Source organism: Chiloscyllium plagiosum, unplaced genomic scaffold (genome assembly GCF_037043375.1).
Source record: "Chiloscyllium plagiosum isolate Xiang-an unplaced genomic scaffold, Cpla_swu_hap1 HiC_scaffold_30, whole genome shotgun sequence".
NCBI lineage: Eukaryota > Metazoa > Chordata > Chondrichthyes > Orectolobiformes > Hemiscylliidae > Chiloscyllium > Chiloscyllium plagiosum.
In genome coordinates this window covers 34,750,941-34,768,885 of record NW_028270168.1, presented here as the reverse complement: position 1 = coordinate 34,768,885, position 17,945 = coordinate 34,750,941, and the positions used below count along the sequence as shown (strand labels likewise).

Sequence of the window (17,945 nt, the reverse complement as noted above, 5' to 3'; positions counted from 1 at the left end):
GTACATCTCTTTGACTTTTTGACTCTATCCAATCCCAGCATGAACATTATCATGACAGAGATGTTAGATACATGAAATACAAAGAAGTGACGGTGATGAATTAGAGAGCTATTGTAGTTCTACCACTAATTGAAAAATAGGTTTTCAGTCTCTTAAACATTTGTTTTGTTCTTTACTTGAGGCAGACTTTTATTTAGAACAGGTGATTCATTTCCTGTGCTTAGTTTATTAAAAGCTCAGCTGCCACAATATGGTGGAAACAGTGTGACAAAAATGGGGTGTTTTTCTCTGTGGTTGTTTCTCTGTACCATGTTTCTCAATTTCACTCATATCATGGAATAATAAAACATTTACAACACAGAAACATGTGCTTCTTTCCACTTTATATCTTCTCCATTATATGGTCATATAATTGTTCTCAGTGTGGATTCACTCTCCAAAGCAATTAATATGCTCATTTTAAAAGCAAATAATTATTTTTCATAAAGTGTTTATGGGTTCTAATTTGTAAACCACATCTGCCTAGCAGTTCTAATTTTGAGTTGTGTAGCTTATCAATATTGTTTATATTTGTTCTGGTATCTACACACTATGTATAAACAAAATGTTATTCCAAATTTCAAAATTGATCTAACCCCAATCTTCATCAATTAAGCTAGTCTTTAAAGAAAATATCATTTTTGATACATGGTCAATTATCTCTGATTTCTATGATTGTTTTAAAAGCATCAGAAAAAAATGTCAACTAAATTATAATTTTGGTTATTATTGATAATCCAAATGTTAGAAACAAATGAAGTGCATCACGAGACTATTTAAACCGCAATATAATCCAAGAAGGGTAACCTGGAAAAGGAAAGCATATTCAGAAAGCACCATTTTTATGTCTATGAGCATTAGCAAATTGGGTGTTTGCTGTTAAAGTATAACGCTTAATTTACAAAAGTACACAGTATTGCCTACAGTTGTAAATGACAATCCATTGTTTGATAGTCTTAGCTTTTACACAATTACTTGTCATGGTATTTTATTGATCACCGAATGGGATAGAGATCTACATATAATCCAATCTAATGTATAGAAGGCTAGCTAGTTAACCTCACATTGCTATTTTGAATCAGGGCACATAGTCTTGTGTATATGAACTAGCTCTTGTTTTCAGCATGAGAATAAGTATCTTCTGCGACCCTTAATAATAACATTTGAGTTAGTGATTTTCAGCATGTTAGTTATTGTCATTCTTATTCATACCATCTGGGAGGTTGTGTATTTATTCATGGTTCATACTTATTTATATTATACTTATACTTCCTACCAGATGGTTCAAACCTGGCATTGCAAATATCTGATAATGACTCACCTTCTCAGCCAGGCAATACTATGTGATGTGATGCTGGAGCAATGGATAATAGGAAAACAGGAACCAAAATAAACAGTAGTTATGAACATGTGGTTAAACAGACAGATATGGACAAATCACTCTCTTACCTGCTCCGAAACCGATCCAAGCAAATTTCAAATATCCTGAGGCATCTGCTGTAAGTTAAAAGATGTTCAAATCATCTAAAAAAGCATGCTAGTATTGAGAGGTGTCTGCAATTGTGATAATATTTGATTAACTTATTTTCCTTCATTCTCAGTAACTAATTTACTTTTCAAAATCTATAGTCATAACATAATGAGTAATCTGCAACAGATTTGGAGTTTTGATCAAAACAATTTGTCTTTATAAAGTACTTTTAGAATATAAAGCATTAGGTAAACCTTCACAGACTGAAACTGATGCTAGGCAGTGATAGGAGAAGAGCTATGGGAGATACCCGAAGGCATGTTCAAAAAGAGGACTTTTGACAGAAAGCAGTGATGGAGAAAAGTAAATGGTATTAGGCAGAAATTTCTCATTTGTAGTATTGGTGGTTCCATCAACAACTGTAGTGTGGCAGGAAGAAGTGTGCATCAGTATATAAGATTCAAACTGTTTGAAAAGGGGCAAGGGTGATTTAAACATAAAAGCAAGGACTTTGAATTGGATGAAGCGTGGGAAGTTAGTGAGCACAAACGTAAGACTGTACAAGAGCTTAACACAAGATACAGTGCAGATGGAGGGGACTTTGACAAGTTGAAGCTTATGTAAGAAGGAACTTGACATTCTAGCAAGGAAATGTTGGACACCATAAGCCTGAAATTACCAAAGGAATTGATGGCAATTTCCAGTGACAAGAAGGATGAGATAATGGCACAGGCAGCAATTATGAAAGGTGAAGTAGGTGGTCTTGCTACTGCAGAAGAAAGAAGGCTTCAAAGTCAGGATAAGGTCAAATGGGACACTGAGTTTGTGCATTAATGAGATTAACTTGCGGGTGCAGCTGAAAAAATAGTATTGAAATCAACTTAGAAAGTCATCGAGTCAGAGAGTCATACAGTATGGAAGTAGACCCTGTGGTCCAACAAGTTTCCCAAACAAAACTAGTGCTATTTGCCTATACTTGGCCCATATCCCTCTAAACCATTCCTATTCGTATACCTGCATAAATGTCTTTTAAAAGTTGCAACTGTACCTACATCTACCCAGGCATTTAATTCCACATATGAACCACCTTTTGTGTGAAAGAGTTGCCCCTCAGGTGCCTTTTAGATCTTTCTCCTCTCACCTTAAAAATAGTTTTGAACTTCTCTACCTTACGGAAAAGACCTTTGCTATTTACCTTATCTATGCCCCTCACGATTTTATAAAACACCTATAAGCTCACCCCTCAACCTCTTATGCTCCAATGAAAAATGTCCCACTGTATCCAGCCTCCCCTTATAACTCAAACCCTCCAGTCCCAGCAACGTCCTTGCACATCTTTTCTGAACCCTCTCCAATTTAATAATATCCTTCCTAAAGCAGGATGACAAGAGCTGTGCACAGCACACTGAAAATGGCCTCCACAATGTCTTGTACAACTGCAACATGATATCCCAATTCCTATACTCAATGGTCTGAGCAATAAAGGTAAGTGTGCTAAATGCCTTCTTAACCACCCTGCCACAAAGCTGGTCCCTTTTTTCTATATGCTGCTCCTTTTCTCAAGGATACTGTGTCTTTGTTTTTTTTTTCTTTCAGAGGGGTTGTAAACAGCTCCCCATTCTGATTAGACTGATTTGGTACAGAAATTAAAGGATTTTGAGAGACATTTTGTTTATATGTAAACAGATAAGACTTCAGGCCAAAGTGGTCATGTTTTAGAAGTGACCGGTATAATGTAAGGGAAGTGGTTAGCTCTCAGTTCAGTCCAGAACTAGTTAGGAGTTCAACACTGAGCTGTGTGGAAACAGGTTGCTAAACTGTCTCTCCTTCTGCCCTTCTAACTTCAACCTGTAAGCATTTGTTCCATTTTTACTGTGTTTTTAAGGGAGTTTGCTTATTGGGACTGTTGTGTATATTCAGAACAGTATAATTAAGTCTAGTTTGGATAGACTGAGTTCTGCAGGGGTTCATTATTCTGTTCTTTGTGTTTCATTGTGTAATTTTGTGAATAAATGTTTGTCTTTTTAAAACCCAGTAGTCAACCTAGCTATCTTACACTGGGTAATTTTCACTGTACACTTACCAAAACAAGTTGCAAAGTTATGGTCTGGGCTGCCTGCTTCAGAATGTTTGGAGTGGTCTGGCCTTGTCCATAACAACCCTTCCTGCCTATGATACAACTTTCAAAGAAACATGTTCCTGAACCATTAGATTTCTCTGTTCTGCAACACTACCCAGGGCCCTATTAATTGTATAAATCCTGCCCTTGTTTGTTTTACCAAAATGCAATTCCTTGCATTTATCCAAATTAAACTCCACTTGCCACTGCTCAGTTCTTTTGTCCTATTGATCAAGATCCCTTTGTAATCTGAGACCATCTTCACTGACTTTTGGTATAATCTGCAAATCTACTACCCATGCCTTCTAAATTCTTATATAAATCATTTATATAAATATTTATAAACAACAGTAGACCAGCACTAGTCCCTGCAGAACACTACTAGTCACAAGCCACCAGTCCAAAAAACAATCCTCCCTCTGTCTCCTACCATCAAGCCAATTGGCAAACTCTCCCTGAATCCCATGTGATCTAACTTTACTAACCAATCTACTAACCTTGTCAAAGGCTTTACTAAAGTCCATGCCCATGTCTACAGTTCTGCCCTCATCTTTCTTTTTGGTCACGTTCTCAAAAAACTCAATCAAGATTGTGAGACCAATTTCAAACGCACAAAGCTATGCTGCCATCCCTAATCAGTCCTTGCCTCTCTAAGGGCATGTAAAAAACTATCTCTCAGAATCCACTCTAACAACTTACCCATCACTGATGTCAGACTCATCGCCCTGTAGTTCCCAAGCTTCTCCTTAAGACCTTCCTTAGATAAAGGCACAACATTAGTCACCCTCCAGTCTTCAGCACCTCATCTGTGATTGTAGATAGAGTCATACAGCACAAAACCAGACCTTTCTGTCCAAATCGTCCATGCCTACCATTTCCCAAACTAAACTCATCACAATTGCCTGTGTTAGCCGATAGCACTCTAACCATTTCCTAGGCATGTACCAAATGTCTTCTAAACCTCAGTGAGTAGAGTCCCAACCTGTTTCATTTTTGCTTATAAGACAAAGCCTCCATCCTTTCATCTTAGTGAATCTTCTCTGAACTGCATCAAACAACACAATATTTTTTTTTAAATTAGGGGACCAAAGCTGTTCTCACTAGCACCTGTACAGTTGCAGTAAGATTTTCCTCCTCTTTTACTGGTCCCTGGTTTGTGTAATTGTTGCAGTGGGGTGACAAGTGTTACGTGCTCAGGTTCAGGACATAGATGTCTCCACATTGCCACAGAAGCCATCTCTATCTTTTCCTACCTCAGGAAAAATCCTTTCCTTGGAGGGATGAGGAGAGGGACACCTGGGCAATCCACCATGTGACACAAATATCTCTGCCCGGGACCCCACAATTTCTTCCCTAGCTTCCCACAACATCCTCAGATATGCTTGATCAGGACCCAGAGATTTATCCACCTTGATTTTCTTAAGACCTCCACCATCTCAGTTTCAAATAGGAGATGCAAAGAATGACTGCAGTCTCAGCAGTTTACTGATGGTAAAACATTTTCATCCATCAAATTGATTCTAAATAAGCAATCAGACTGCAAAGTGGTTTTAATGGAGTCAGGAGTATTATTGATGAAAAAGCAAAGCTGACAAATAAATTAACAAACATGGAAGTTAATTTTCCACCCAAGGAAGAAAGATGTGTGAAGAAAGATGGAGGACGGGAAAAATTTCTGGCTGTAAGAGCTGCTCCTTTTTTTGAGGTGTTTTAGGTGCTGGAGGTGATTTCCTCGAATTTCAGGAGCAGCAATTACTGTTTTATATGCTGTTGCATTGTTTTGGAACTTTGGAAAAAAATGTCAAAACCAACATCAGTTTAAAAGGGAAGCACATGGTGATGACAGTGCAGGAGAGAGAGAGAGAGAGAGAAAACCTGCACAGTTACCGCCTTTGCTGTTGAATTCGTGTATCGCTGGACATCAGAGTGCATCTGGGAAAATTAACAAACAGTGTAATTCACAACTAATCTTGGAGGAACTGTTGGGCGAAGTTCACAGCAGATAATCAGATAAGTTAATCTTTGTTTTAAGTTTGTCCAAGAGAAAGGCTGCAGTAGTGAGTATAGTGGATTCTTTCTTGATTATATGTTTTTAGAGATGAGTCTCTTGATTAAACTCTAAATATAAGCCATAGCTATTAATTTATCCTGGGGCAGATATAATGTAGAGGAATAAAACGGTGTTATTTTCTGGGTCTGTAGATTGTGAAGGAGCAAAAATTGCCTTTGCAGTGAGATGTAATTCTTGTCAGATGTGGGAGTTTAAAGAGAGTTTAAGGGTTACTGCGGATTATATCTGCCATAAATGCTGTTGGATGCGAATCTTATCAGATTGAGTGGATCAGTTGGAGAGACAGATAGAAGCGATGAGGAATTTGCAACAGCAACAGTATGTGATGGATGGCAGATATAGGAAGGGGGGAAAGTCTCAGATACAGTCACATAGATGGGTTAACTCCAGGAAGGGTAAGAGAGGAAGGCTCCTAGGGCAGGGGTTTTTTGTGGATACACCCATTTCAAACAGGTATGCTGGAAAATGTACGGGGTGATGGATTCTCAGGGGAATGTAGCACGAGCAGCCAGGTTTCTGGTATTGACACTGGCTCTAATGCAATGAGGGGTACGTCGGCTTCCAAGAGATCAACTGTGTTCGGGGATTCTGTAGTTAGAAATACAGACAGACGTTTCTGTGGCCAGCAGAGAAAAAGTGGAATGGTGTGTTGTTTCCCTGGGGCCAGGATCAAGGATGTCTCAGAGAGGGTGCAGAATGTTCTCACGGGGGAGAGGAGCCAGCAGGAGGTCATTGTCCACGTTGGAACCAACGACATTGGAAGGGAAAAGGTTGAGATTCTGAAGGGAGATTACAGAGAGTTAGGCAGAAATTTAAAAAGGAGGTCCTCAAGGGTACTAATATCTGGATTACTCCCAGTGCTACGAGCTAGTGAGGACAGGACTAGGAGGATAGAGCAGATGAATGCATGGTTGAGGAGCTGGTGCATGGGGGAAGGATTCACATTTTTGGATCATTGGAATCTCTTTGGGGTAGAGGTGACCTGTACAAGAAGGACGGATTGCACCTAAATTGGAAGGGGACTAATATAATGGCAGGGAAATTTGCTTGAACTGCTTGGGAGGATTTAAACTAGTAAGGTGGGGGGGGTGAGACCCAGGGAGACAGTGAGGAAGGAGATCGATTTGAGATGGGTACAGCTGAGAACAGACGTGAGTCAAACAGTCAGGGCAGGCAGGCAGGGACAAGGTAGGACGAATAAATTAAACTGCATTTACTTCAATGCAAGGAGCCTAACAAGGAAGGCAGATGAACTCATGGCATGGTTAGGAACATGGCACTGGGATATCATAGCAATTACAGAAACATGGCTCAGGGATGCGCAGGACTGGCAGCTTAATGATCCAGGATACAAATGCTACAGAAAGGATAGAAAGGGAGCAAGAGAGGAGGGGGAGTGGCATTTTTGATAAGGGATAGCATCACAGCTGTGCTGAGGGAGGATATTCCTGGAAATACATCCAGGGAAGTTACTTGGGTGGAACTGAGAAATAAGAAAGGGATGATAACCTTATTGGGATTGTATTATAGGCCCTCTAATAGTCAGAGGGAAATTGAGAAACAAACTTGTAAGGAGATCTCAACTATCTGTAAGAATAATAGGGTAGTTATGGTAGGATATTTTAACTTTCCAAACATCGACTGGGACTGCTATAGTGTTAAAGGTTTAGATGGAGAGGAATTTCTTAAGTGTGAACAAGACAATTTTCTGATTCAGTATGTGGATGTACCTACTAGAGAAGGTGCAAAACTTGTCCTAATCTTAGGAAATAAGGCAGGGCAGGTGACTGAGGTGTCAGTGGTGGAGCACTTTGGGACCAGCAAGCATAATTCTATTTGTTTTAAAATTGTGATGGAAAAGGATAGACCAGATCTAAAAGTTGAAGTTCTAAATTGGAAAAAGGCCAATTTTAACAGTATTAGGCAAGAACATTTGAAAGCTGATTGGAGGCAGATGTTCGCAGGTAAAGGGACGGCTGGAAAATAGGAAGCCTTCAGAAATGAGATAACGAGAAGCCAGAGAAAGTACATCGATGACTGTATCGGCGCTGCCTCGTGCTCCCACGAGGAGGTTGAACAGTTCATCCACTTTACCAACACCTTCCACCCCGACCTCAAATTCACCTGAACCGTCTCAGACTCCTCCCTCCCCATCCTAGACCTTTCCATTTCTATCTCATGCGATCAAATCAACACGGACATTTACTATAAACCGACCAACTCCCACAGCTACTTAGCCTACACCTCCTCCCACCCTGCCCCCTGTAAAAACGCCATCCCATATTTCCAATTCCTTCGTCTCCGCCGCATCTGCTCCCAGGAGGACCAGTTCCAAAACCGTACAACCCAGATGGCCTCCTTCTTCAAAGACCGCAATTTCCCCCCAGACGTGGTCGACGATGCCCTCCACCGCATCTCCTCCACTTCCCACTCCTCCACCCTTGAGCCCCGCCCCTCCAACCGCCACCAGGACAGAACCCCACTGGTCCTCACCTACCACCCCACCAACCTCCATATACAGCGTATCATCCGCCATCATTTCCGCCACCTCCAAACAGACCCCACCACCAAGTATATATTTCCCTCCCCTCCCCTATCAGCATTCCGAAAAGACCACTCCCTCCGTGACTCCCTCGTCAGGACCACACCCCCCACCAACCCAACCTCCAATCCCGGCACCTTCCCCTGCAACCGCAAGAAATGTAAAGCTTGCGCCCACACCTCCCCCCTTACTTCCCTCCAAGGTCCCAAGGGATACTTCCATATCCGCCACAAATTCACCTGCACCTCCACAAACATAATCTATTGCATCCGCTGCACCCGATGTGGCCTCCTCTATATTGGGTAGACAGAACGCCTACTTGCGGAATGTTTCAGAGAATACCTCTGGGACACCCGGACCAACCAACCCAACCACCCTGTGGCTCAACACTTCAACTCCCCCTCCCACTCCACCACGGAAATGCAGGTCCTTGGACTCCTCCATTGCCAGACCATAGCAACATGACAGTTGGAGGAAGAGCGCCTCACCTTCCACCTAGGAACCCTCCAACCACAAGGGATGAACTCAGATTTCTCCAGTTTCCTCATTTCCCCTCCCCCCACCTTGTCTCAGTCAAATCCCTTGAACTCAGCACTGCCTTCCTAACCTGCAATCTTCTTCCTGACCTCTCTGCCCCACCCCACTCCGGCCTATCACTCTCACCTTGACCTCCTTCCACCTATCGCATTTCCAACGCCCCTCCCCCCAAGTCCCTCCTCCCTACCTTTTATCTTAGCCTGCTGGACACACTTTCCTCATTCCTGAAGAAGGGCTCATGCCTGAAACGTCGATTCTCCTGTTCCTTGGATGCTGCCTGACCTGTTACGCTTTTCCAGCAACACATTTTCAGCGCTGGAGGCAGATGTTCACAGGTAAAGGGACGGATGGAAAATGGGAAGCCTTCAGAAATGAGATAACAAGAATCCAGAGAAAGTATATTCCTGTCAGGGTGAAAGGGAAGGCTGGTAGGTATAGGAAATGCTGGATGACTAAAGAAATTGAGGGTTTGGTTAAGAAAAAGAAGGAAGCATATGTCAGGTATAGACAGGATAGATCGAGTGAATCCTTAGCAGAGTATAAAGAAAGTAAGAATATACTTAAGAGGGAAATCAGGAGGGCAAAACGGGGACATGAGATAGCTTTGGCAAATAGAACTAAGGAGAATCCAAAGGGTTTTTACAAATATACTAAGGACAAAAGGGTAACTAGGGAGAGAATAGGGCCCCTCAAAGATCAGCAAGGCAGCCTTTGTGTGGAGCCACAGAAAATGGGGGAGATACTAAATGAATATTTTGCATCAGTATTTACTGTGGAAAAGGATATGGAAGGTGCAGACTGTAGGGAAATAGATGGTGACATCTTGCAAAATATCCAGATTACAGAGGAGGAAGTGCTGGATGTCTTGAAACGGTTAAAGGTGGATAAATCACCAGCACCTGATCAGGTGTACTCGAGAACCCTGTGGGAAGCTAGAGAAGTGATTGCTGGGCCTCTTGCTGAGATATTTGTATCATCGATAGTCACAGGTGAGGTGCCTGAAGACTGGAAGTTGGCAAACGTGGTGCCACTGTTTAAGAAGGGTGGTAAAGACAAGCCAAGGAATTATATGCCGGTGAGCCTGATCTTGGTGGTGAGCAAGTTGTTGGAGGGAATCCTGAGGGATAGGATGTACATGTATTTGGAATGCCAAGGACTGATTCGGGATAGTCAACATGGTTTTGTGCGTGGGAAATCATACCTCACAAACTTGATTGAGTTTTTGAAGAAGTAACAAAGAGGATTGATGAAGGCAGAGCAGTAGATGTAATCTATATGGACTTCAGTAAGGCGTTTGACAAGGTTCCCCATGGGAGACTGATTAGCAAGGTTAGATCTCACAGAATACAGGGAGAACTAGCTATTTGGATGCAGAACTAGCTCAAAGGTAGAAGGCAGAGGGTTATGGTGGAGGGTTGTTTTTCAGACTGGAGGCCTGTGACCAGTGGAGTGCCACAAGGATCGGTGCTGGACCCTCTACTTTTTGTCATTTACATAAATGATTTGGATGCGAGCATAAGAGATACAGTTAGTAAATTTGCAGATGACACCAAAATTGGAGGTGTAGTGGACAGTGAAGAGGGTTACCTCAGATTACAACAGGATCTGGACCAGATGGGCCAATGGGCTGACAAGTGGCAGATGGAGTTATTTCAGATAAATGCGAGGTGCTGCATTTTGGGAAAGCAAATCTTAGCAGGACTTATACACTTAATGGTAAGGTCCTAGGGAGTGTCGCTGAACAAAGAGACCTTGGAGTGCAGGTTCATAGCTCCTTGAAAGTGGAGTCACAGGTAGATAGGATAGTGAAGAAGGCGTTTGTTATGCTTTCCTTTATTGGCCAGAGTATTGAGTACAGGAGTTGGGAGGTCATGTTGCAGCTGTACAGGGCATTGGTTAGGCCATGTTGGAATATTGCATGCAATTCTGGTCTCCTTCCTATCGGAAAGATGTTGTAAAACTTGAAAGGGTTCAGAAAAGATTTACAAGGATGTTGCCAGGTTTGGAAGATTTGAGCTATAGGGAGAGGCTGAACAGGCTGGGGTTGTTTTCCCTGGAGCGTCGGAGGCTGAGGGGTGACCTTATAGAGGTTTACAAAATTATGAGGGGCATGGATAGGATAAATAGATAAAGTCTTTTTCCTGGGGTCGGGGAGTCCAGAACTAGAGGGCATAGGTTTAGGGTGAGAGGAGAAAGATATAATAGAGACCTCAGGGGCAACGTTTTCACGCAGAGGGTGGTACATGTATGGAATGAGCTGCCAGAGGATGTGGAGGAGGCTGGTACAATTGCAACATTTAAGAGGCATTTGGATGGGTATATGAATAGGAAGGGTTTGGAGGGATATGGGCTGGGTGCTGGCAGATGGGACTATATTGGGTTGGGATATCTGGTTGGCATGGATGAGTTGGACCAAAGGGTCTGTTTCCATGCTGTACATCTCTATGACTCTATGATTCTATAAAAGGTAAGACTAATGAATGGAGATAGTCTTGAGAACAAGGCAAGGAAGGTTCAGTTAGGAGCGAAACCAACTGAGTGGAATTTCACAGAGATGGAACTCAGAGAAAATTCTTCTCATGGATATTGGAGGGATACTCCAATTTCTTTTCTAGTTCCATTCCTCCAATGGTAACAATAAATTCAGTTACAGGTTTTGACTGTATCTGCTTAAGTATTAGAAACAATACTTAAGTAGCAAGTAGAATTTAATCCTTATTAGATTCAGGCCAAAACAATGCATTTAATTGGTATCCCTGCCATTGTATTCAACATCTATGTTAAAGGTGTGACTTTTAAGATTTTCTTCTGCAATTTAAGATAATTAAAAATGACTTAATGGAGATGATGAAATATACTTGAATCTTCCCAGAAACAGGCCCATGTTATTTGAGTTGACATGGAAAAACCATCCCAGGCCAGACCCTATAGTAACCCGAATGCTAGTTTTCTCACCTTAAGACAATAGGAGGCATGGTCTTTTGAGATATTGATCTCAGAAAGTCATTAAGAACCTGGAGAGAAACTAGAAACAGCTGCTGCTATGCTGAGAAGAGGGAAAGACTTATTTTCTGTAAATTACCAAGCAGAATCATTTTTCTGCTCGAAGAGGCAGAACTGCTGCAGATTTAAAGAGCAAGCAGTCACCAGATAATCCCTTTCTGCTGGAAATCAGTTTGATGATACTCACGAGCTTGAGTGAAGGAACTTTTAAGGGTTCATGGTCAAGACAAGAGTGTCTCTGGAGAGGCTGGGAAATTTTTGGGACTTCATCTACAATTGTACATATCTGCTGAGAATTTTTTTTTCAATCCTTTTATGGGTTTTGAAAGGTACATGTAATGTAATAACTTTAATAATACTTAACTGCATGAATAATAAATGCAATAAAAAATAAAAGCTTGCATTTACTGCCCATCCCTAATTGCCCTGGAGTTGAATAGTTTGCTAGGCCATTTCAAGGGGAAGATAAGAGGCAGCCACATTACTGTCTTCTTGGAATTTCATGTAAACCAGACTGGGTAAGAACAGCAGATTTCTTTCATTGAAAGACATTTGTGAGCCAGTTGGGTTTTTACAACAATTGATAGTTGACATGGCTACCATCAATAAGACTGGCTCTTAATTCTAGCCATGCCATGGTGGGCTTTGAACCCATGTCCTTAGGGCATTAGCTTGGGTCTCTTGAATACTAGTCTAGTGAGCTTACCATTGGTGTATTGAAGAAATGTGACACAGAGGTTTTGGTTCTGTTAATTAAGAAAGTACCTTTTCTGTAGTTTAGAGAATAAGTTGTCTCTGGACTAATGTTTAATTATGCTAATTCTATTTTGTTTGTTACAATGAAAGTCTTATAACACAAAACCTTCTTGTGCAATTCTTTCCGTCAGTTGCTGAGAAGTTGCTGAAGTTGTCTGTCCCTAATAGGAACTTAGCACACACAACACAATGTCAGCAGACATTGGATGTAGTTTTATGCATAGAACACACTGCATCAACTTGCAAACCACTAACTTGACACCAGTTCCCTGCCTTGTCATCTCTATCAACAACAAACTCTGAAAACATGATAGAAATACATTCAACTGCCTTATCACGATCCTAACTTGGACATGTCTTGTCATTCTTTCATAACTGCTTTGATGGTATCCTAAAAGTCTCTACTTATCATAATTGTGGAGAAGTCTCTACAAAATACTCCATCAGTTCAAACAGAAGGTCCCAAATAATTGTTTTGTGGTTGTATTTCCTTCATCCTAAGAACAAATTTAAAAGTAATTATAAACATCTCTTGCAATATAACCAGAGGCATGGTTGTCTTATTTGCCCATTTTATATGACAATTGATTTTGATATCTTACCAGTGGAGAAAGAGCAAATAAGTATTAGTAAGGCCAGAAAGTGCATTTTCATCTTTTCCCCACAGCTCAAATGCTAGAGTCAACTTCAGATTGTCATCAAATTCCGTCACCTGTATCGAAATGGAGAGCAGCATTTAATCGCATACTAAAGCATCTGGTAAACAGTAAACCTCACTACTTCACACTTTGATGCATGCCTCACAAAAATTCTGATTCATCACAGTTTGTGCACAAAATGAGAGTTTCATTTTTGAGCCAAATGCAACTATCTTTACTTGTATTTCTTTTGATTTTATGAGCTTTGAACAGATAGATTGTTTTGCTTATCTGTCCATGCTCGTAAGTATGTAAGAAAACACTCAGAATTCCAGTTCTACCTAACAGGGATTGAGAGAAACTAAAGCTATTCCAAATGCAATTGACTCTTCCCTTTATTATTAAAAGCAGAAAAACTCAGTTACCTTACTGCGGCTATGTGCAAAATCTATTATTTTGCCAATGTTACTTCATATTTCTGACCATGTTCCATGTTCGTCAGTCCATAATGGGAAGGAAAGGATGTGCAGGGTCTTTTCCTCACTCTGCCCTAAAGCAGTTTACAAATAATGAAATACTTTTAAATTGTAGTCATTATTGTAAAGCAGCCAATTTGTACATAGCAACATGCAACAAATACCAATGAAATGTAAAGTATATAATCTGTTCTAGTGATGTTGATTAGCCAGAACAGGCAAAGGATATCAGGATATCAGGAGTTGTAATTTATATAGTAACATATCCCATATAGTAATAATCAGCCCCTTAGTCCTTATTTGTTTATTGACAGAAGATTGGGATGAGATTGAATGTCCCAAGGACTGTGCCTATCTGTGCGATAGTGATGGGGGTGGGATGGGATGATTAACTCTAACGTGGATGATGCATACATGAATACAAATCAGAACTGAATGACTTAAGTGGATGTATGGCAAAGAGAAAATGGAAGGAAAAAGCTGAACAATTTTTTTTAGCAGAAAGTGCAACTAGTAACAGGGAATCTCGTGGTAAGTATTCATCATTCTGGCAGGCAATATTAAATGTTGAATGGAATCTTAGAATCCCTATGGTGTGGAAACAGGCCATTCAGCCCAACTAGTCCACACTGACCCTCTGAAGAGTATTTCACCCAAATCCTATCCCCAGTATTCTACATTTACCCCTGATTAATGTACCTAATCTATACCTCCCTGAACACTATGGGCAAATTAGCATGGCCAATTCGCCTCACCTGCACATCTTTGGACTGTGGGAGGAATCCCACACTGACACAGAGAGAACGTGCAAACTCCACATAGACAGTCACCCAAGGACTGGAATTGAACCTGGGTCCCGAGCACTGTGAGGCAGCAGTGCTAACCACCGAGCCACCATGCCACCCCAAATACTGACTCAATGACAAGGTCTCTGATGCAGGGAGGGGAATGGCACAGCTTCTTTCATTTGGATGCTATCCTATTCCTCCTCCATGGCAAAGCTGTGCAGATAACAACATGACCTGCACTACCTTTTAGCAGCAGGAGGTATAAAGTGCAGGCAATGTAAAGGAGAATACTCAGATGTGAAATAAGTAAAGTAATAAAATATATTTAGACACTCAAAAATGGACCACATTTAAGTACTACCAGTATTTTATGTCACTAGACTATTAATTAGCAACAAACTCTCAAATAATATGCAACTACAGGTGGCATTTGTTGAATACATTTTTCTGTGATAATAGGGACTGTTCAATAAACTTAAAAAAACTACTCCACTTTCCACTTATTCTCCACTATTCATAATACCGTTGATGTCATTCTACTGAGTCTTTCCTGTTCAGGGTTGAAAGAGGTGGCCATATATTTCTGAAACTGTGGGAGGTACATGGCATGGACAGCTGCCCCATAAGAAATGGGAGGAAGAGTGGGGTCATCTGCTTCTCAGCTGAAAATGTGTTGCTGGAGAAGCGCAGCAGGTCAGGCAGCATCCAGGGAACAGGAGAATCGATGTTTCGGGCATAAACCCTTCTTCAGGAAGGGCTTATGCCCTAAACATCGATTCTCCTGTTCCCTGGATGCTGCCTGACCTGCTGCGCTTCTCCAGCAACACATTTTCAGCTCTGATCTCCCCCAGCATCTGCAGACCTCACTTTCTCCTCAAAGATTTCAACCTACTGCGAATCCTCTTACAAGGATGCCTTCCTTGAAGAAGCTCTCTTCCTCCCTCTACAAAGATTTCAGTGAGTCCCTCTCTCACTGCACCCCCCAGGTCATCTCCTCTGCACAGCAGCTCTTCAGCCACATTCTCAAACAGACTCGCTACCACAGCCATATCTCCATTCCTGAAGAAGGGCTTATGCCCGAAACGTCGATTCTCCTATTCCCTGGATGCTGCCTGACCTGCTGCGCTTCTCCAGCAACACATTTTCAGCTCTGATCTCCAGCATCTGCAGACCTCACTTTCTCCTCATCTGCTTCTCAAACAATGTGAAAATATGGAGACAGCAGTTTTATAAAGAGGAAAGTAGGAAAATGCGTGAGAACGGCAGCAGTTGCACGATTGAAAAGCCAATGGGAGCGAGCCCCTTCAAACTGTTTCTACCTGTCAGAACCAAGGTGGGACACGACAGGAAAACAGTTCAGTGATTGATGGTATTTTCATACATTTCACAATTGCTTGGCTATGTGGTTTACAGCTGAGGAGTACAGTAAAAGAAAGCAAGAGCTGTTCCATTAAGTTAAAAATCACACAACACCAGGTTATAGTCCAATAGGTTTAACTGGAAGCACAAGCTTTCGAAGCGCTGCTCCTTCTCAGGTGGTTGTGAAGTATAAGATCGTAAAACACAGAATTTATAGCAAAAGTTTACAGTGTGATGTAACTGAAATTATGTATTGAAAAAGACCTGGATTGTTTGTTAAGTCTCTCATCCTTTAGAATGACCATCTTGGTTTCAGTTGTTTCATATGTAAATCGCAAAGCTTTTTCAAATGTTAAATTCTCAAGTGAACTTTAACAATTAGTGTCATGTCTGCACAGATAATGCATTTAAGCTGTGAGCTACCCTGTGTGAGGCTGTCTGTGCCACAATGGTCAGACTGATTCTAATCTAAAATGGGATTTACAGAACCTTATATGGATTCATGCAGTTTTTGAGCAAAGTAAAATGTAATTCTGCAAGTGCAAATTCATCCCACAAACATATATGTGTATGTGTGCATGTGGGTGTATGTGTGTGTGTGTGAGGGGGAGGGTGGGGGTAATGGAGTGTCTGTCAGAGAGTGTGTGTGTATATATGAGTGAGCTGAAAATGTGTTGCTGGAAAAGTGCAGCAGGTCAGGCAGCATCCAAGGAACAGGAGAATCGATGTTTCGGGCATAAGCCCTTCTTCAGGAATGAGGAAAGTGTGTCCTGCAGGCTAAGATAAAAGGTAGGGAGGAGGGACTTGGGGGAGGGGCGTTGGAAATGCGATAGGTGGAGGGAGGTCAAGGTGAGGGTGATAGGCCGGAGTGGAATGGGAGCGGAGAGGTCAGGAAGAAGATTGCAGGTTAGGAAGGCGGTGCTGAGTTCGATGGATTTGACTGAGACAAGGTGGGGGGAGGGGAAATGAGGAAACTGGAGAAATCTGAGTATATATGAGTGAGAGTGTAAAGGGGTATAAATCTGTGGGAGGGTGCATGTGTGAGGGTATGTGTGAACTTATGAGAGAGGGTCTGTGTGAGTGTATGGGTCTGTAGGAGTGGTGTGTGTGCGTGTGTGTGTGTGTGTTTACAGTGCAGTGGGGTCACCTGTAGTGTGACATGAACCCAAGGTCCCGGTTAAGGCCATCCCCATGGGTACCAAACTTGGCTATCAGCCTCTGCTCAGCCACTTTTCGATGTTGCCTGTCCCGAAGTCCACCTTGGAGGACAGTCGCCTAAGGTGCAAGATGGAATGTCCCAGACCATTGAAGTGTTCTCTGACTGGGAGGGAATATTCCTGTCTGTTGATTGTTGTGCGGTGTCCATTCATCCATTGCCGTAGCCTCTGCTTGTTCTCACCAATGTACCAGGCCTCAGGGCATCCTTACCTGCAGCGTATGAAAGAGGCTACGACAACAGATGTTAATGAAGTTAATGAAGGAGTGTAAATGGATTTTTGGTCATTATTGCATAGGATTTGGAGTTTAAGACTAAAATATTCTGTTGAAAACTGTATTCTGTGTTGGTGGGGCTTGTACATCAAATATTGTGTACAGTTTGTATTTTAAAGGATGTGCTTACATTGGAGGCAGTTAAAAAGAGGTTCACTAGGCTGGGATGACTTGGTTGACTTCTCAAGGATGACTAATAATAATAATCATAATAACTTATCTTAGTTCTTTACTCATTCAAATTAGAAGTATGACAGGTAATCTTATTGAAAATTAGATTCTGGAAGAATGTGGGGAGCTTGCTTGGATAGATGTTGCAAAGATGTTTCCACTAGTAGAGGAATCTCAAACTAATTGACACAGGAATAGAATAAAACTGAGATGCAATGGGATTTTTTCTCCCAGAGGGAATTGGATGTCTGTAATTTCTGTCTCAAAAGATAGGGAGGCTAGATCATTGCAAGTATTTAAAGAGAAGGTAGATAACGTTTTGAAATATTGCATTGGTCAGAGCTATAGGTTAGCAAGTTGAGTCCTGGAGCAGGATCATCCATGATCTTGTTGAACAGCTGGGCAGCCTTGGGAGGCCAAATGTCTTACACCCCAGTAAGAAGGAAATATTCTGAGAGAGGAATAAACCAACCATAGTTAACCA

General features: G+C 41.6%; 1 protein-coding gene across 9 annotated transcripts in view; it reads right to left on the bottom strand.

Moving 5' to 3' along the window:
* The window catches only part of LOC122563715 (interferon alpha-inducible protein 27, mitochondrial-like), a 39,263-nt gene that overhangs the window by 7,110 nt on the left and 14,208 nt on the right, over positions 1-17,945 (bottom strand). For 3 of the 9 annotated variants that reach the window (XM_087976890.1, XM_087976889.1, XM_043717836.2), the window contains 2 exons: positions 13,141-13,250; positions 1,489-1,533 (listed from right to left, as the gene is read on the bottom strand). In XM_087976890.1, coding sequence (XP_087833016.1) covers positions 1,489-1,533; positions 13,141-13,192 — 97 coding nt within the window. In that variant the 5' untranslated portion in view covers positions 13,193-13,250. Of the gene's footprint in view, positions 1-1,488; positions 1,537-13,140; positions 13,251-13,601; positions 13,727-17,945 lie in introns of all 9 variants that reach the window. The other 6 variants (XM_087976887.1, XM_043717833.2, XM_043717835.2 and 3 more) reach the window with 3 other exon arrangements.